The sequence below is a fragment of the Hippopotamus amphibius genome, chromosome 8, assembly GCF_030028045.1.
Source record: "Hippopotamus amphibius kiboko isolate mHipAmp2 chromosome 8, mHipAmp2.hap2, whole genome shotgun sequence".
Taxonomy (NCBI): Eukaryota; Metazoa; Chordata; class Mammalia; order Artiodactyla; family Hippopotamidae; genus Hippopotamus; species Hippopotamus amphibius.
The window spans coordinates 103,678,018-103,691,987 of NC_080193.1; the positions used below are offsets into that span (position 1 = coordinate 103,678,018).

At 41.0% G+C, this 13,970-nt stretch overlaps 1 protein-coding gene and 1 non-coding gene across 13 annotated transcripts in view; one reads left to right on the plus strand and one right to left on the minus strand.

Annotated features, from left to right (window-relative positions):
* Window positions 1-13,970, minus strand: part of NIF3L1 (NGG1 interacting factor 3 like 1) — a 40,816-nt gene that overhangs the window by 12,975 nt on the left and 13,871 nt on the right. For 7 of the 12 annotated variants that reach the window (XR_009055085.1, XM_057745351.1, XM_057745344.1 and 4 more), the window contains 6 exons: window positions 12,938-13,023; window positions 11,660-12,120; window positions 10,631-10,793; window positions 7,206-7,332; window positions 5,396-5,534; window positions 3,529-3,612 (listed from right to left, as the gene is read on the minus strand). Coding sequence is in view for 11 of the 12 variants with exons in the window: in XM_057745351.1 (XP_057601334.1) it covers window positions 3,529-3,612; window positions 5,396-5,534; window positions 7,206-7,332; window positions 10,631-10,793; window positions 11,660-12,095 (949 nt within the window). In the remaining variant the exon portion in view is untranslated. Of the gene's footprint in view, window positions 1-3,528; window positions 3,613-5,395; window positions 5,535-7,205; window positions 7,333-10,630; window positions 10,794-11,659; window positions 12,121-12,937; window positions 13,024-13,172; window positions 13,440-13,780 lie in introns of all 12 variants that reach the window. The other 5 variants (XM_057745354.1, XM_057745349.1, XM_057745345.1 and 2 more) reach the window with 5 other exon arrangements.
* On the plus strand, window positions 586-658 carry TRNAG-GCC (transfer RNA glycine (anticodon GCC)). The gene has a single exon. It is a non-coding gene; the product is annotated as a tRNA-Gly (tRNA).

Here is a 13,970-nt window from a genome sequence, read left to right on the forward strand (position 1 = left end):
CATTCAAAATGTTTCCACAATAAAATAAATGCCAACTGCTAAGTAAAATGGGACTTTCAGAAAGTTTCTTTTTTATGTAAGTATTAAATAACAAACACCTTGAGAAAGTCCTACGCTTACTTCCCAGAGACTCCTTTACGTTTTGTGAATAGTAAAATTTTCAGCATCAACCCTACTTTAATTCATAAGGATGAAATGAGCTTAACATTATTTCAAGTTAAAAACAAGGTATTTTCCTTTGACTTAGGCAAAAACGCCTAGAAATTCTGAAGTTACTGGTGGAAGAGGAACTCATCTTTTGTGAAAAGATTTTGGGAAAACGCAAATGTTTTGAATTTTAAAAAACACCATTTGTGAATCTGGTGACTTCCAATTTTAGAGCAAAAATATATTATGTACAATTTGGCTTGTTCATAAAAAGCATAATTTTGAAATAGAGACATAAAAGCATTAAAAAAAAAGGTTCTTAGAAACCATCCCCCCAATCTTCAACTCCCCACACTCCCCCCTACCCAAATACCCATCATTTCATTATAAGGAATAGTTTTTATTCAACCACCTTTTAAAACATCTTAATCTAGGGCTTCCCTGGTGGTCCAGTGGCTAAGACTCCGCACTGCCAATGCAGGGGGCCCGGGTTCGATCCCTGGTCAGGGAACTAGATCCCATATGCTACAACTAAGGATCCTGCATGCCACAACTAAGACCCAGAGCAGCCAAATAAATAAATAATAAAAAAAAAATTTTTTTTAAATCTTAATCTAAGTAATAGTAGAGAAAAAGTAAAAGGAGAAAAAGACACTAAGTTGGCCCAGTTAGAAGTCATGCTTTAAGAAAGACAATCTGGCTGCCTGGACTGTTATAAATGCACTGGCTGGAGAAGGCATGGAAGTGGGGAAATCCATAAAGACCCTGCAATGACACGAGAAGACAAAGGAAAGAAAAGCTGGCTCAAGACAGCAGCTTTGGGAAAGAAAAAGCAAATGAGAGACAATATTGCAAGGAGCAAGCTTGCCATCTGCTGGTCTTTCTAGGATACTACCCTTTATGACCTAACATGTCAAGCTCAAAGGAAGGGTGATGAAAATGGTCTTTGGGCTGGGGCTTCCCATCCCTGAAGTTATATTCAAAGTGATGTCTCACAGATCACAGACATCCAAAGTTAGCCAGATAAGAAGATATTTTCCGTTTCCCCAACTAACCAGATAGGAAGGACATTTTAACATTCTGGAACTGTGTGAATTTATCTTATGCACATATTGCTTTATAATAAAAAAACCTAATTTTTAAAAAGTCATTATTGATAAGGAAACAATCAGATATTCCAAATTGAGAGATATACAACAAAGTAAATGGCCTACACTCTTCAAAAATGTCAATGCTTTGAAAACAAAGTTGAGAAATATTCCAGATGCAATGTGTGATCATGGATTAGATTTTCAATCTGAAAAAGAAATGCTATAAATTTTGATCAATTAACAACATTAAATTCCTGAATTTGATCACTGTAACACTGTCTTATAAGAGACTGTCCTTGTTCTTAGGAGATATAATGCTGAGGTATTTAGGGGTAAAAAGTCATCATATCTGCAATTTATTACAAAATGGTTTGGGAGGAAACACATAAATACATAAATACACACATGCATACACAAACACACAGACACACACACTGTATAATATGTTACAGAGAGAGAATGTACGATATGGCAAAATAAAACCATTAGTAATCTAGATGAAGGGTATACAGGAGTTCATTGTACTATTCTAGGTCTAAAATTCTTTCAAAGTAAAATGTTAAAATTTTAAAATAGAAACACCATGTTGTAAGATGTCAAATTGCCTATACACTGAAAGTTTATTTCAATCCAGTAAAATCTGAGGGCTTATAAAAATCTAACATCTTTAGGAGGAAAGAAAAGAAAACAGATAATGGTCATTTACTTTTTTTTTTTTTTTTGGCTGCAACGGGTCTTGGTTGTGGCACGTGGGATCTTTGTTGCAGCATGTGGGCTATTAGTTGTGGCACATGGACTTCTTAGCTGTGGCATGCATGCGGGATCTAGTTCCCAGACCAGGGATTGAACCCAGACTCCCTGCAATGGGAGCGCGGAGTCTTACCCACTGGACCACTGGGGAAGTCCCAATGGTCACATACATTTTTAATTGGTTCAAAGCAATACATCAGGCTTGCTCAGATGCCACACCTCTACACTTAGGGAAGTGACAAAGTTTCAAGGGCAGCAGCCTTTGTAAGGGGGCGTGCTAGATAATAAGGCATGGGTGTGGGTGGCAGGAGAGGCCTAGTGATGGAGGGCCCCAGAGGTAGCCAAAGGAATGGCCAGGGACCTAAAACCCTTCAGTCTAGTCCTAGAAGTGGGGAAAGTAATCTTTAAGCCCCAGTCTCCTAACCCTCAGAAAGTACAGAGGTGGAAATGCAGCTGGTAGCAGCAGCGTACAAAGTGCCTCCAACTCCCTTGGAAGAATGATGGGCCATGTTACCAATTAGGTATTACCCACAAGGACAGCGTATAAAAGCCGGGAGCCAAACAATTAATGTCCAATCAGAAATGCAGGGACTTCCCTGGTGGTCCAGGGGGTAAGACTTCGTGTGCCCAATGCAGGGGACCCGGGTTCAAGCCCTGCATCGGGGAACTAGATCCTGCATGCATGCCGCAACTAAGACCCAGCACAGCCAAAACAAATAAATAAACATTAAAAAAAAAAAGAAGAAATGCATATTATAGGTTAAGATCAAAGTGACAGGAATCAGGAGAGGAAGGCATGACCATCAAGGCAGCAGCTGGACACTGTCAAGAAAAAGCTTCTCAGGGGAGGTATCTTTGAGCTTATCACTAGAAGTATAAGAAAGGGGCAAAGAAGAGACATCCTAACCAGGGAAAAGAGCATGAGCAAAGGCTGCCTGAAAGAGGATGAAACATTCAGGCTTCACCAGGACAGATGAAGGAAATCACTGAAGGGTTTTTGGCCAGGATAATACTATATACCATCATATTTGTACTTTTGAAAGTTCATTTTGGGGGAGTCTGTGGAAAATTAAGATTAGAGGCTTGATGAAGTACTTCAGGTAGAGGATGCCTGGTTGGAAATAAAGTGAAAAGTTCTAGAAAGATTTTGGAGCTAGAACTGATAGAAACTGAAGACTGTCTTTAGGGCTAAGAGGAACCATTTCTACCTTAGGTGAAAAGGTAAAAACTGTCCCATTAACTTACATATGAAATCTGAGAGAAATCATGTTTAGGAAGAAGATAAGTCAAATAAATGCTAAAGATCGGTCTTTTACATAATCTAATTGTTAAATTATTTTTTCCCTCCACAAAGAATATAGTATGTTCCCAATTTTGGCATAGTTCCTATTTAGTTCAGTTTCAAAAAACATTCATTAGATTCGTCTGTATGTCAGATGCTGTCCTAAAATCTGCTATTTTTTAACTTGTAAAAAATAAACCAAGATAGGGAAGGGATGCACAAGAAAAGGGTAGAAAAAAGATCCAAAGGCTGTCCTACCTGTGAGGTAAAGGTCGGCCTCTGTCCCCTGAAGGACACTGCTCCCAGAACCAGCACACAGGGCCACTACTTTGACTGGGGACTCTTCAAGATAAAGGAAACAAGAGAGCAATACTTTATAATTCCCCTTCATTTTAATATTATAATTTGTACCAAGAATCCTAAATGTAATGCAGATTTCACTTCCCAGTCTCATCACCAGTATGTGAATTGTGCTTATCAAGTTTTAAAAAATAATAAAACATGTCTTCATATAGGCAAACAGACTGTTCCCTGGCATTGCAGAGCTAACCCAAGACAGAGTTATTCCTTCAAACATACACTGCTGCACAAGCCCACATAAGGCTCCCCTGAACAGTACTAACCACTATTAGAACTAGGCTTTAGGCTTTATCTCAATGCTGCTCAGTAAAGCTCCCTCACCTGGGTCTCCAGGTAACAGTGAGAGGTAGGCAGGTGTCTCTCTGTTCCCAGGTGAGGAAGCTAAGGAACTAAAAGAGCTAGTTAGAGGATGCTACAAAGGGATTTGATACATTTTTTTTTTAATATCATATTTATCCTAAAAGAGCATTCTCTGCAGATTGAAATACGGAAACTTTCAAGTCAAAATCCAACAAGTGTTTAGCACTTAGGTTTCTAGAATGGACACTGCATTAGTGGTATTTCAAAAGAGGGGCAGGGCACTGGGGCTGGTCAGAAGTCCAATTCCATCTCTGCTACCCACCTTCTTTGGAAACGAACACTCATGAGTTGCTTGATCCAACTATGAACTTGGAGTAAGTTACTTATCTCTCCAAACCTCAGTTTTTTCACCTATACAATGGGAACAGTGGTACCTCCCAGACAGCTAACGAGAGCTAGCATTTACTGCACCTAGCATGTGTCAGTCACATGGATTATACCACCTCGATGAGACAGGTTTTATTATTACTGCAGTTTTTACAGATGAGGCTACCAGGAGACAGGGGGTTTAAATAACAGGACAAATTTGAACCCAAGGCGTTCAGAGTCCACACATAACAACTGCACTCCACTCTCCACCTTCGCAATGGGAAGTCACACACTCAGGACACTCAGTACAGTGCTAGGCTCACTGCAGGGGTTCGACAAGTGTTCTGCCCATTCCTTTCGTTCCCCAAATTACTGGGGAGAGCCAAGAGAAAAGGCACTGACTACAAAACTCAGAAACTGCAGTGGATCACGTCACTCCGCAGTACCTCAATATAAAACATCGCCAGTGTTGTGATATTTAAGATTTGCATTGTAATTAGAACAATCACAGTTTCCAGCTTTCTTCCTGCAATGTGGTAGGATTGCACTTCATGCTCTCCCTGGCTTGTGTCGGGCAATGTGACTAACTCTGGACAATGAATTGAACAGAATACATATCACTTCAAAGGCCAGAATGTTTAACTGATGGTTTTTAAGACCTTCCCTCTGCAACAGTGACCAGTCAACAATGAGCAGACTCCTGCACTGATCTGAGATGAACATGGAGTGTGACTGAGAAATAAATCTTGTTTAGGCCAATGAGATGTATACCACAGCATAACCTCGCCCACCCTGATTGATAAAGTAAACTAGTCATTTTCTGTGAGCTGCTAACACGTTTTCTCTCAGTTATATTGATACAGCCAAGAGTTTCAATTTTTGCCCAATATACTCAGTAGGTATACTGGACATATAAAGGAGATGAATAGGGCTTCCTAGGTGGCTCAGTGGTTAAGAGTCCGCCTGCCAATGCAGAGGTCACGGGTTCGATCCCTGCTCCAGGAAGATCCCACATGCCGCGGAGCAGCTAAGCCCGTGTGCCAAAAAAAAAAAAAAAAGGAGATGAATAAATAAATAAAAATAAATAAACACTTACCTAAGGTCTTCCCTACTCCAAGAGCAAGGCGAACATGAGACAGTTTTAGGTGTCTTTTGATTCGCTCAATCATGGTTGCCAAGGAGACAGACTCATCCAGTGTGCATAATCGTCCCATCCCAGTATGTAGAAGCAGAGGCTAAAGAGAAACAGAAGTTAGGAAAACGGTCCATCATCAGTCCTAGAAAACAAATCCACAGAATAAACAGCAAATGCTGAGATCAATAAAACAAGCGTACTATAAGCTTACTACAGCTGCTAGCTCCAGGCTAAAACTGGGGGATATAAACCTGACAAAAACATTCTCTGACTTCTAGGAGCTCACAATATCCTGGGAAGGCAGATGTTTACACCATCATGATAAAAGTGTTTACATACAAGGTAGCTGCTATTTTTTAGGGGAGCACAGAGGAATGACAAAATAAATGAGTTGAGGGATTTGGGAAGGTGGGTACTTGGAGCAAACAAAGTCAAACAAGTTTCTACAAAGACCTGGGTCTTGAAGACAGACCAGAAAGGAGTTAAAAAAGGAGTGCTGTCAAGTGCAGTGGGGTAGGTTAGGGATAGGGTGAGATGTGGAGAGGCATTCTAAACAGAGAGAACATGTACAAAGGTGCCAAGGCATGACAGCACACTGAAGGCAGATCCAAAAGCAGACGGCATAGCTGGTATGTGGAGCAAGGGATGGGAACAGAGAAGAGGCTGGAGACAGGGGGCATGGCCAGTCCTGAAGGGCTTCATACTCTAAGCTAAAAAGCCTGGATTATCTCCTGTAGGTGCCCACTCAGGAGCCTACTCATATCCCAGGTGAGGGCAGATGAGAATTTCAACTACTGTGGTGGCAAAGCAAACAGGAGAGACATTTTATAGCTCTAGGGACAGAATCAGCAGGGTCTGGATTTACAGGGGCAAGGGAGAGCTGTGCAAACCTGCAAATAAGATAGATGATGATGCCACCAATAATACAGAAAGAAGAAAAGTTGTATTTAAAGAAGTGATATGGTCAATATTTGTATATACCGGTTTTAAAATTCTTGTGAGATCCATAAGTGGAAAATATCCAGAAAGTGGCTGAAAATACAGGTTCTTTTTAAATTTTTTATTTTTTACCTTAAGAAAGCATTCTGAGACAGAAAATACACAGGAATCATCATACAAGTGGCTATCAAGTTAAAGGAATGAATAAAATGGTCCAGGCAGAGGGTATAAAATGAGAGACTGAACCTGTAACTGAGTCTCTAATGCTGAAGAAGTACCACTATAGTCTGAATGTTTCTGTCCCCCTCAAACTCACAGGTTGAAATCCTAACCTATGGATTAGGAGGTGTAGCTTTTGGCAGGTACTTAAGTCATGAGGCTGGAACCCACATGAATGAGATCAGTGCTCTAGAAAAGAGGCTCCAGAGAGATCCCCAGTTCCCTTCACCACTTGAGGACACAGACAGAAGGTGCCATCTTTGAACCGTGAAGTGAGTTCCCACCAGACACCACTCCAAGTCTGCCAGTGCCATGATCTTGGACTTCCCAGCCTCCAGAACTGTGAGAAATAAATTTATGTTTATAAGCTATCTAGTCTGTGGTATTCTGTTACAGTAGTCCAAACATGCTATAGCAGCCCGAATGGGCTAAGACAAGCACCAACATTTTTCTATTCCTGAAATGTCTCCCTTTTTCAATATATTTTCCAGGGCATAACATGCCTTCGTCACTACTTTGTGCTTCTTTAGGTAACAGTTAATTGCCCGTTGATCTAACAATTTACATATGAATTTGTCAGACAAAATATACACAGTAATATATTTTTTACTACCTTCTCCAGAGACAGAATTTCAGTCTTCTGATAAAACTGTCTGTTCTGGGAAAGGAAAGCCACCACCTGCAGCAAAGCCTGCTGAGCGCAGTTCACACTGAGCCGTGTTTCTTCCTCATCATCCGTCCTAGAAAAAACCGCTTGCTGGTTTAGGATAAACATAAACAATGTATTTAAAATAACCCACAGTTTACAACCTCCTATAACAGGAGATTAGATTTACGGAGAATTTAGGATTTAATTCCAAATCAAACTGTTTTCTAGAATAGTGTTTCTCAAACTTCAGCATTCCTCAAAATCATCTCATGGCCTTATTAAAACAGACTACTGGGTCCTAACCCCAGAGTTTCTGACTTAGTAGGTCTGACTGGGGGCTGAGAATTTATCTTTCTAACAAGTTCCAGGTGAAGCTGATGTTGCTGGTCCACGGACCTCACTTTGAAATCCCTGTTCTAGAATTGTTCTTAGTCCTGGCTGTGCATCAGAAATCTACTGCTGGCTTCTTAAAATAACAGCTGCTGGATCCTTCTATAGATCCAGTGAAACAGAACATCTATGAGTGACGCTGGGGCAAACTGAATTTTTTTAAAGCCCTAGAAAAGTTAATTTTCAAACATCATTGAATACAAGAATCTCCTGGACGTACTCTCAGGCAAACCCTATTCTAATTACACAGATCTAGGATAAAGCCAAAAATTTCCATTTTTCATAAGCACCCATTAGCAATGATTCAGAGGGTCCCTCAATCACTCTTTTAAAAAGCAATGTCTGGACTTCCTAGGTGGCGCAGTGGGTAAGAATTCGCCTGCCAATGCAGGGCACACAGGTTTGACCCCTGCCCCAGGAAGATAACGCATGTTGCAGAGCAACTAAACCCATGTGCCACAACTACTGAGCCTGCGCTCTAGAGCCCGTGAGCCACAACTATTGAGCCCATGTGCCACAACTACTGAAGCCCATGCACCTAGAGCCTGTGCTCTGCAACAAGAGAGGCCACTGCAATGAGAAGCCCGTGCACCACAAGGAAGAGTAGCCCCTGCTCACCGCAACTAGAGAAAGCCCATGTGCAGCAACGAAGACCCAACACACCCAATAAAAGAAATAAATAAATTTATTCGGGGGGGAAAAAAAAAAAAGAAAGCAATGCCCCTGGGAATTCCCTGGTGGTCCAGTGGTTAAGACTCAGTGCTTTCACTGCCTGGGCCCGGGTTCAATATCTGGTCAGGAAACTAAGATCCTACAAGCCATGGGAAGCAGCAAAAAAAAAAAAAAAAAAAAAAGCAATACCATAGAGCCTCTTCAAAAAAGTTTTGTATTTAACCAAAAACTCTAGACTCTGATATAATCATAGAATTCTAGAACTAAAATACACCTTAGGATATAATGTGGAAGTGTTATTTCAACACTGGAACCATCTGAGGAGACTTGAAAAGGAAAAGCAAAAACAGTGCCTGGCCCCCAATCTAATGGTCAATCCCAGATATTACCTGTAATATGGAGAAATGAATCAAGCTGAATGTGCATCAGTTTTTTAAAAAGTCCATCAGTTAGGAAAAGGAATCCTTCAAGAAATTACAGTACATTCATAATAACACATACTACATAGCAATTAAAAAGAGACACCTAGGGCTTCCTAGGTGGCGCAGTGGTTGAGAATCCGCCTGCCAATGCAGGGAACATGGGTTTAATCCCTGCTTCCAGGAAGATCCCACATGCCGCGGAGCAACTAAGCCCGTGTGCCACAACTACTGAGCCTGCGCTTTAGAGCCCATGAGCCACAACTATTGAGCCCATGTGCTGCAACTACTGAAGCCCACGTGCCTAGAGCCCGTGCTCCGCAACAAGAGAGGCCACGGCAATGAGGAGCCCGTGCACCACAACAAAGAGTAGCCCCCACTCACCGCAACTAAAAAGAAAGCCCGCACACAGCAAAAAAGACCCAACACAGCCAATAAAATAAATAAATTAATAAATAAATTTAAAAATAAATAAATGAATGATATTTTAAAAAAAGACACCTATATGGAAAGATTTGTAACACATCTTAAGTTAAAAAGTTAAATACAGGGCTTCCCTGGTGGTGTAGTGGTTAAGAATCCGCCTGCCAATACAGAGGACACGGGTTCGACCCCCGCTCTGGGAAGATCCCACATGCTTCGGAGCATCTAAGCCCGAGTGCCACAACTATGGAGCCTGTGCTCTAGAGTCCGAAAGCCACAACTATTGAGCCCACATGCCACAGCTACTGAAGCCCGTGCCTAGAGCCTGTGCTCTGCAACAGGAGAACCTGCCGCAATGAGAAGCAGGCACACCACAACAAAGAGTAGCCCCCGCTCACGGCAACTAGAGAAAGCCTGAGCACAGCAACACTCAATGTAGCCAATAAATAAATTAATTTTTTTAAAAAAGGTAAGTACATCATTCCATTTAATTAAGAAAACAACGAATAAAACAAAACTATACATTTCTTTGTGTCCCTATATGTGTTTGGAAAGATACCCACTTCTCTGAAAACAAAGTAAGAGACAACTTGAGTTGAAGATACTGGGTTTGAGTAGGGGGGACAAGGAAGACTTTTGTATTGTTTAAATTTTTCATGCTTCATTTGCATGATTTTAATTTCAGTATTTTCATAGTACTTCAGTATGGTAAAAGACATCCATGACTGGAATCTACACAAAATCTTATTAACAATTTTTCTTAAGATTCTTGAAATTCCCCAATATTATTAAAGGACATTTACTATGATTTTACTACAATGTATCTACACTTAAAAACCACTCATTGGAGAGTCATGTTTTGGTGTAGACTGAGATAGATTTCCATTTTTGCTTTGCGCAGTGACAGTATCATAGCCAATGAGGCTTGCCTAAGGCATGAGTATTGCTAATAGATTTCCATTTTATTAAAAATGCATTATATTTATCTTTTTTTAACAATTATTAAGTCCTAGCTTTTTATAACCTGTCTGTTATGATGCTTTAGTAGCTATTAGGGTAAGTTAGCCCCCCCCAAAATCTCTAATGAGGCAACATTTTGGTATCTCAGCCCTAATTAAATAAATGATTGACCGTCTAAGAGGCACTTTAATGTATTTTTTCTTTTCAAGTGTTTGGGAATCTTTACTTGCTGGGAGCTGATAAAAGTAAACCTCTGTTATCAATATTATCACTAGGGTTTATCTACATACCCTAAAGTAAAAATAACTTTCAACATTGCCAGGAGAATTAGAAATGTAAGTGTTAATTATTTTTATTGTTTTGAAAAGATCCCATAGTTCTCCTCAAGGACCAACATGCAAATGAGAAGTATGCTGCTTTGTAAATGGAAAATGATTTGTTGCAAACTTAAATAACAGGGTTACAGAATATGTGAGAAAAATTCTTACAAATTAATACACACAAAAAAGAGGAAAAGATATGTACCTAGCAGAAAATGAAGTGACAGATACACCTGCAATTCCTTTCACTGCAGAAATGACTTTGTCCAGGTCCTGGGTGTGGGTAACACTGAATTCTACTCTGTGTGTTCCCTCAGTGGGGTAGTCAGGAGCTTTGGAAGGATGGATGGGCCTGGAGGTGCAAACTCCTAGGGAAAAAAAGTCAGGAAGTGGAGTTTTTGTGGGTTTTTTTAAAAATTAAAAAGATAAATTACTGTGGGCAAAACTTCTAAGAAATGAGCATTTTCTTAAAAGATTCATTCTCAGATGCTTACATAATACACACACAAATACATATCCCTTACATACACATCCAACAGTCCCCATAATCTAAGGATTTAGTACAGACATACAGAATCAAATTTATTTTCAGAATTATTTTCCAGAAGACTCTTAAGTATCACAAAAAATTGGACAAGACTGACTCATGAAATTTTAGACGACATATAGAATTGTGACTGCTTACTAAATTTACTCATGTAAACTATGATTCAAGTCGCAAATGCTCATATCTACTTGACCACGTTAATCCAGATTATATAATCACAGAAGCTTCAGCCCAAAGCGAGTAAACTTTTTAAAAAGACTTACTATAAGCTAAAACACATATGCTGAATTCCCTCACTGTGCTGGGCATAAGGACTAATTCAATAAAACTCTATTTGATTGACATATGAAGTATCTTCTGGAGAGGGTTGAGCTTTAAATTCAGTTTAACAAGCGTTTCTAGAGTGCCTGAGTGCTAAGCACTGGGCCACATGAGTAAGAAATCACAAAGCTCAGTCAAAAATGAAGATTTCCTATGCTGTCCTTATTCATTAAGGATAAAAATTTCATTTTTCAAATGCAATTTAATTTCCAGATTTCGGCAAGATTATTTTAAAATATAGTATAATAAAAACAGAATAATGGTCCACATCCCTAAAGCAGTTAAAACACTATTGGAAAGGCATTCTAAAATTTCAAAGCACTGGTAGGGAAAATACTAAATATGAAAGAACAAGAGGCTTCTCACCAAGTCCTTTAGCCAGCCAGTTGTTGACTCCCTGGGGAGCAGCGTCATAGGCTGTGTGGGGAGAGTAGATCCCGACTCTGTTCTCCAGCGCCCGGATCACTAGGCGCTCTTTCCAGGTTTTCCAGGTGATGCGCTTCATGGGTCGGAAAATAGGTGGATGGTAGGAGAGAATGAGATCCGCCTTCTTCTGCAGCGCCTCCTCCATCACTTCCTCTGTCAAGTCATTGGTCAGGAAGAGCGTGCTTACGGTGTGTGGTGGGCTTGGTTCCACCAGTAACCCAACATTGTCCCAACTCTCAGCAAATGAGAGGGATGCAAAGTCATTCAAGCAGGACAGGAGAGCCTTCAAATCCATGAAGGAATGAGAAGAACTACAGATCACGGAATGGACTAGGCGGACTGTCGTGGGGACCAGGCGTACACGAGATGACAACATGCAGAAGTCAGGTAAAATTGACTATCTGAAGTCAAAACACAGAAAACAGAGCACATACACACTTTAGACTTGGACCTTTGAGACAGCAAAGCATAGGAGCAAAAGAGCTGTAGTCCTCCACACCTGGGTTCAAATACTGGCTTTGATATTACCAGCACATGGTACCAGAGGAAAGTCATTTAACCTCTCTGAGCTTGTCTTCTCACCTACAAAATGAAGATACTATAACCTACCTCACAAGCCACCTGGAGGAGTATATGGATTAATATGTTTAAGTCACCTTGCACAAGCCTGGTACATACACAATTATGTTCATCCCTTCCTTGCTGCCCCGCCCCCCCACCCTGCACCCTTGCTTCATCCACCCTTCTCCATTTCTCTAAATACTACCCTTTGTTCCAAGACCTCTTCGACTTCCTAAATGATGCTTTTCTTGACAAACCTTCCTTTTCAGTGTCTTTCCTCTCCCTGTCCCACCTGCTTTTGCTCTAGTTATTCTCATAATGCTATACTCCTGTTTGTCTGTCTCTCCCAGTATGCTAAAGCTACCAGAGAAAAGGAACTATCTTTTCTGTATCTCAGTATCACCAACATAGGCCAGCACTAACTGCTTACTATACAGACTGACAGTCCCCCTTCCCCCAGCGTAGCAGAATTTGGAGTTAGGGTGGTATATACTGACACTAAAAAGTGCTTTATCAAAAAAGTAACAATAACATATCTTAAAAGTTAAGTGTTTTATCAGCAGCCAGAACTATGAGGTGCATAGGTGGATCACTGTGTGAATGCGCAGGCTCAAAGCAGGAAAGGGCAGGAGCTACTGCCCCTGAGCCAAAACCTACCTGCCACACAAAGGCCAGAATTAAGAGGTGGGACAGGTGAAGATGTAGGGCACTCTGCCCACACAGTCTGTAAGGCTTCTAGACATCTATAGCCAATACAAAAGATAACACTGTCAGCTCCATTGTTACATTTAATATCTACGAATATTTTCATTTTTGAAGAAAAGCATTTCATGGTAAGCAAAATAATTAGCTAGAAAGCATAGTCGATTATAAATGTAAAGAAATACTCAACTCGATAATTTCAAAAGCAAATTTTTTTCAATATTTGTACTCAGAAATATTTAATATTCAATTCACTACTCAATACGTGGTTTGGAGTGATGTGGAGCCTCCACAAACCACTCAAACCTGGGGTCTTGGAAGATCTTCTAAGGGTCCTTATAACACTTCCACTCTCCAGATTCCACGTCCTGATAATACTCCACTCTCCCGACTCTTCTAAATCTGGCAAGCGACAGTGAAGCTCTAGCGGGCCACCACGCCGGTTTCGAGTTATCTTCTGTTACATAGGAAGGAGCCCTTTTAAGTAACAAAAACTCCCCATTTCCTACGAAGCTGAGTAGCCTGAAGTCACAATTAGGCGGCAGAGCAAGGCGGGAAGAGCACTGACTCTAAAACCAGACAAACTCCCAGAGCCACAGCTGTCTTTAACCTCTGCAGTTTCCACCTCTGAAGGATGGAAATAATAGTGCCCAGCTCACAGTGCTGCTGCAAGATTTAATCGTAAAGCTGGGAACAATGCCTGGCCTAGAGTCTGCACTGTTTGTTATTAAGATTCATTAGCAGGGCCCACTTTACAGCCTGCCAACTGCGCGCTCTTGTTTCAGTCCCACTTCAGACCTTTTCGAGGACAGTGAAGCGCGCAGGTGGCACAGACGATAAGCCCGTGAGTCAGGCCCCGGCCTCTCTAGAGCCTTATGCTCTCCAGCTGCAAGCGGTTCTCTGCGCCTATCTCCTCCCCTGCCACCTTCCACAGCAGCACCCACGTAACCACTGCCCGCCTTCCACACTAGAATTTAACTCTCGCAAC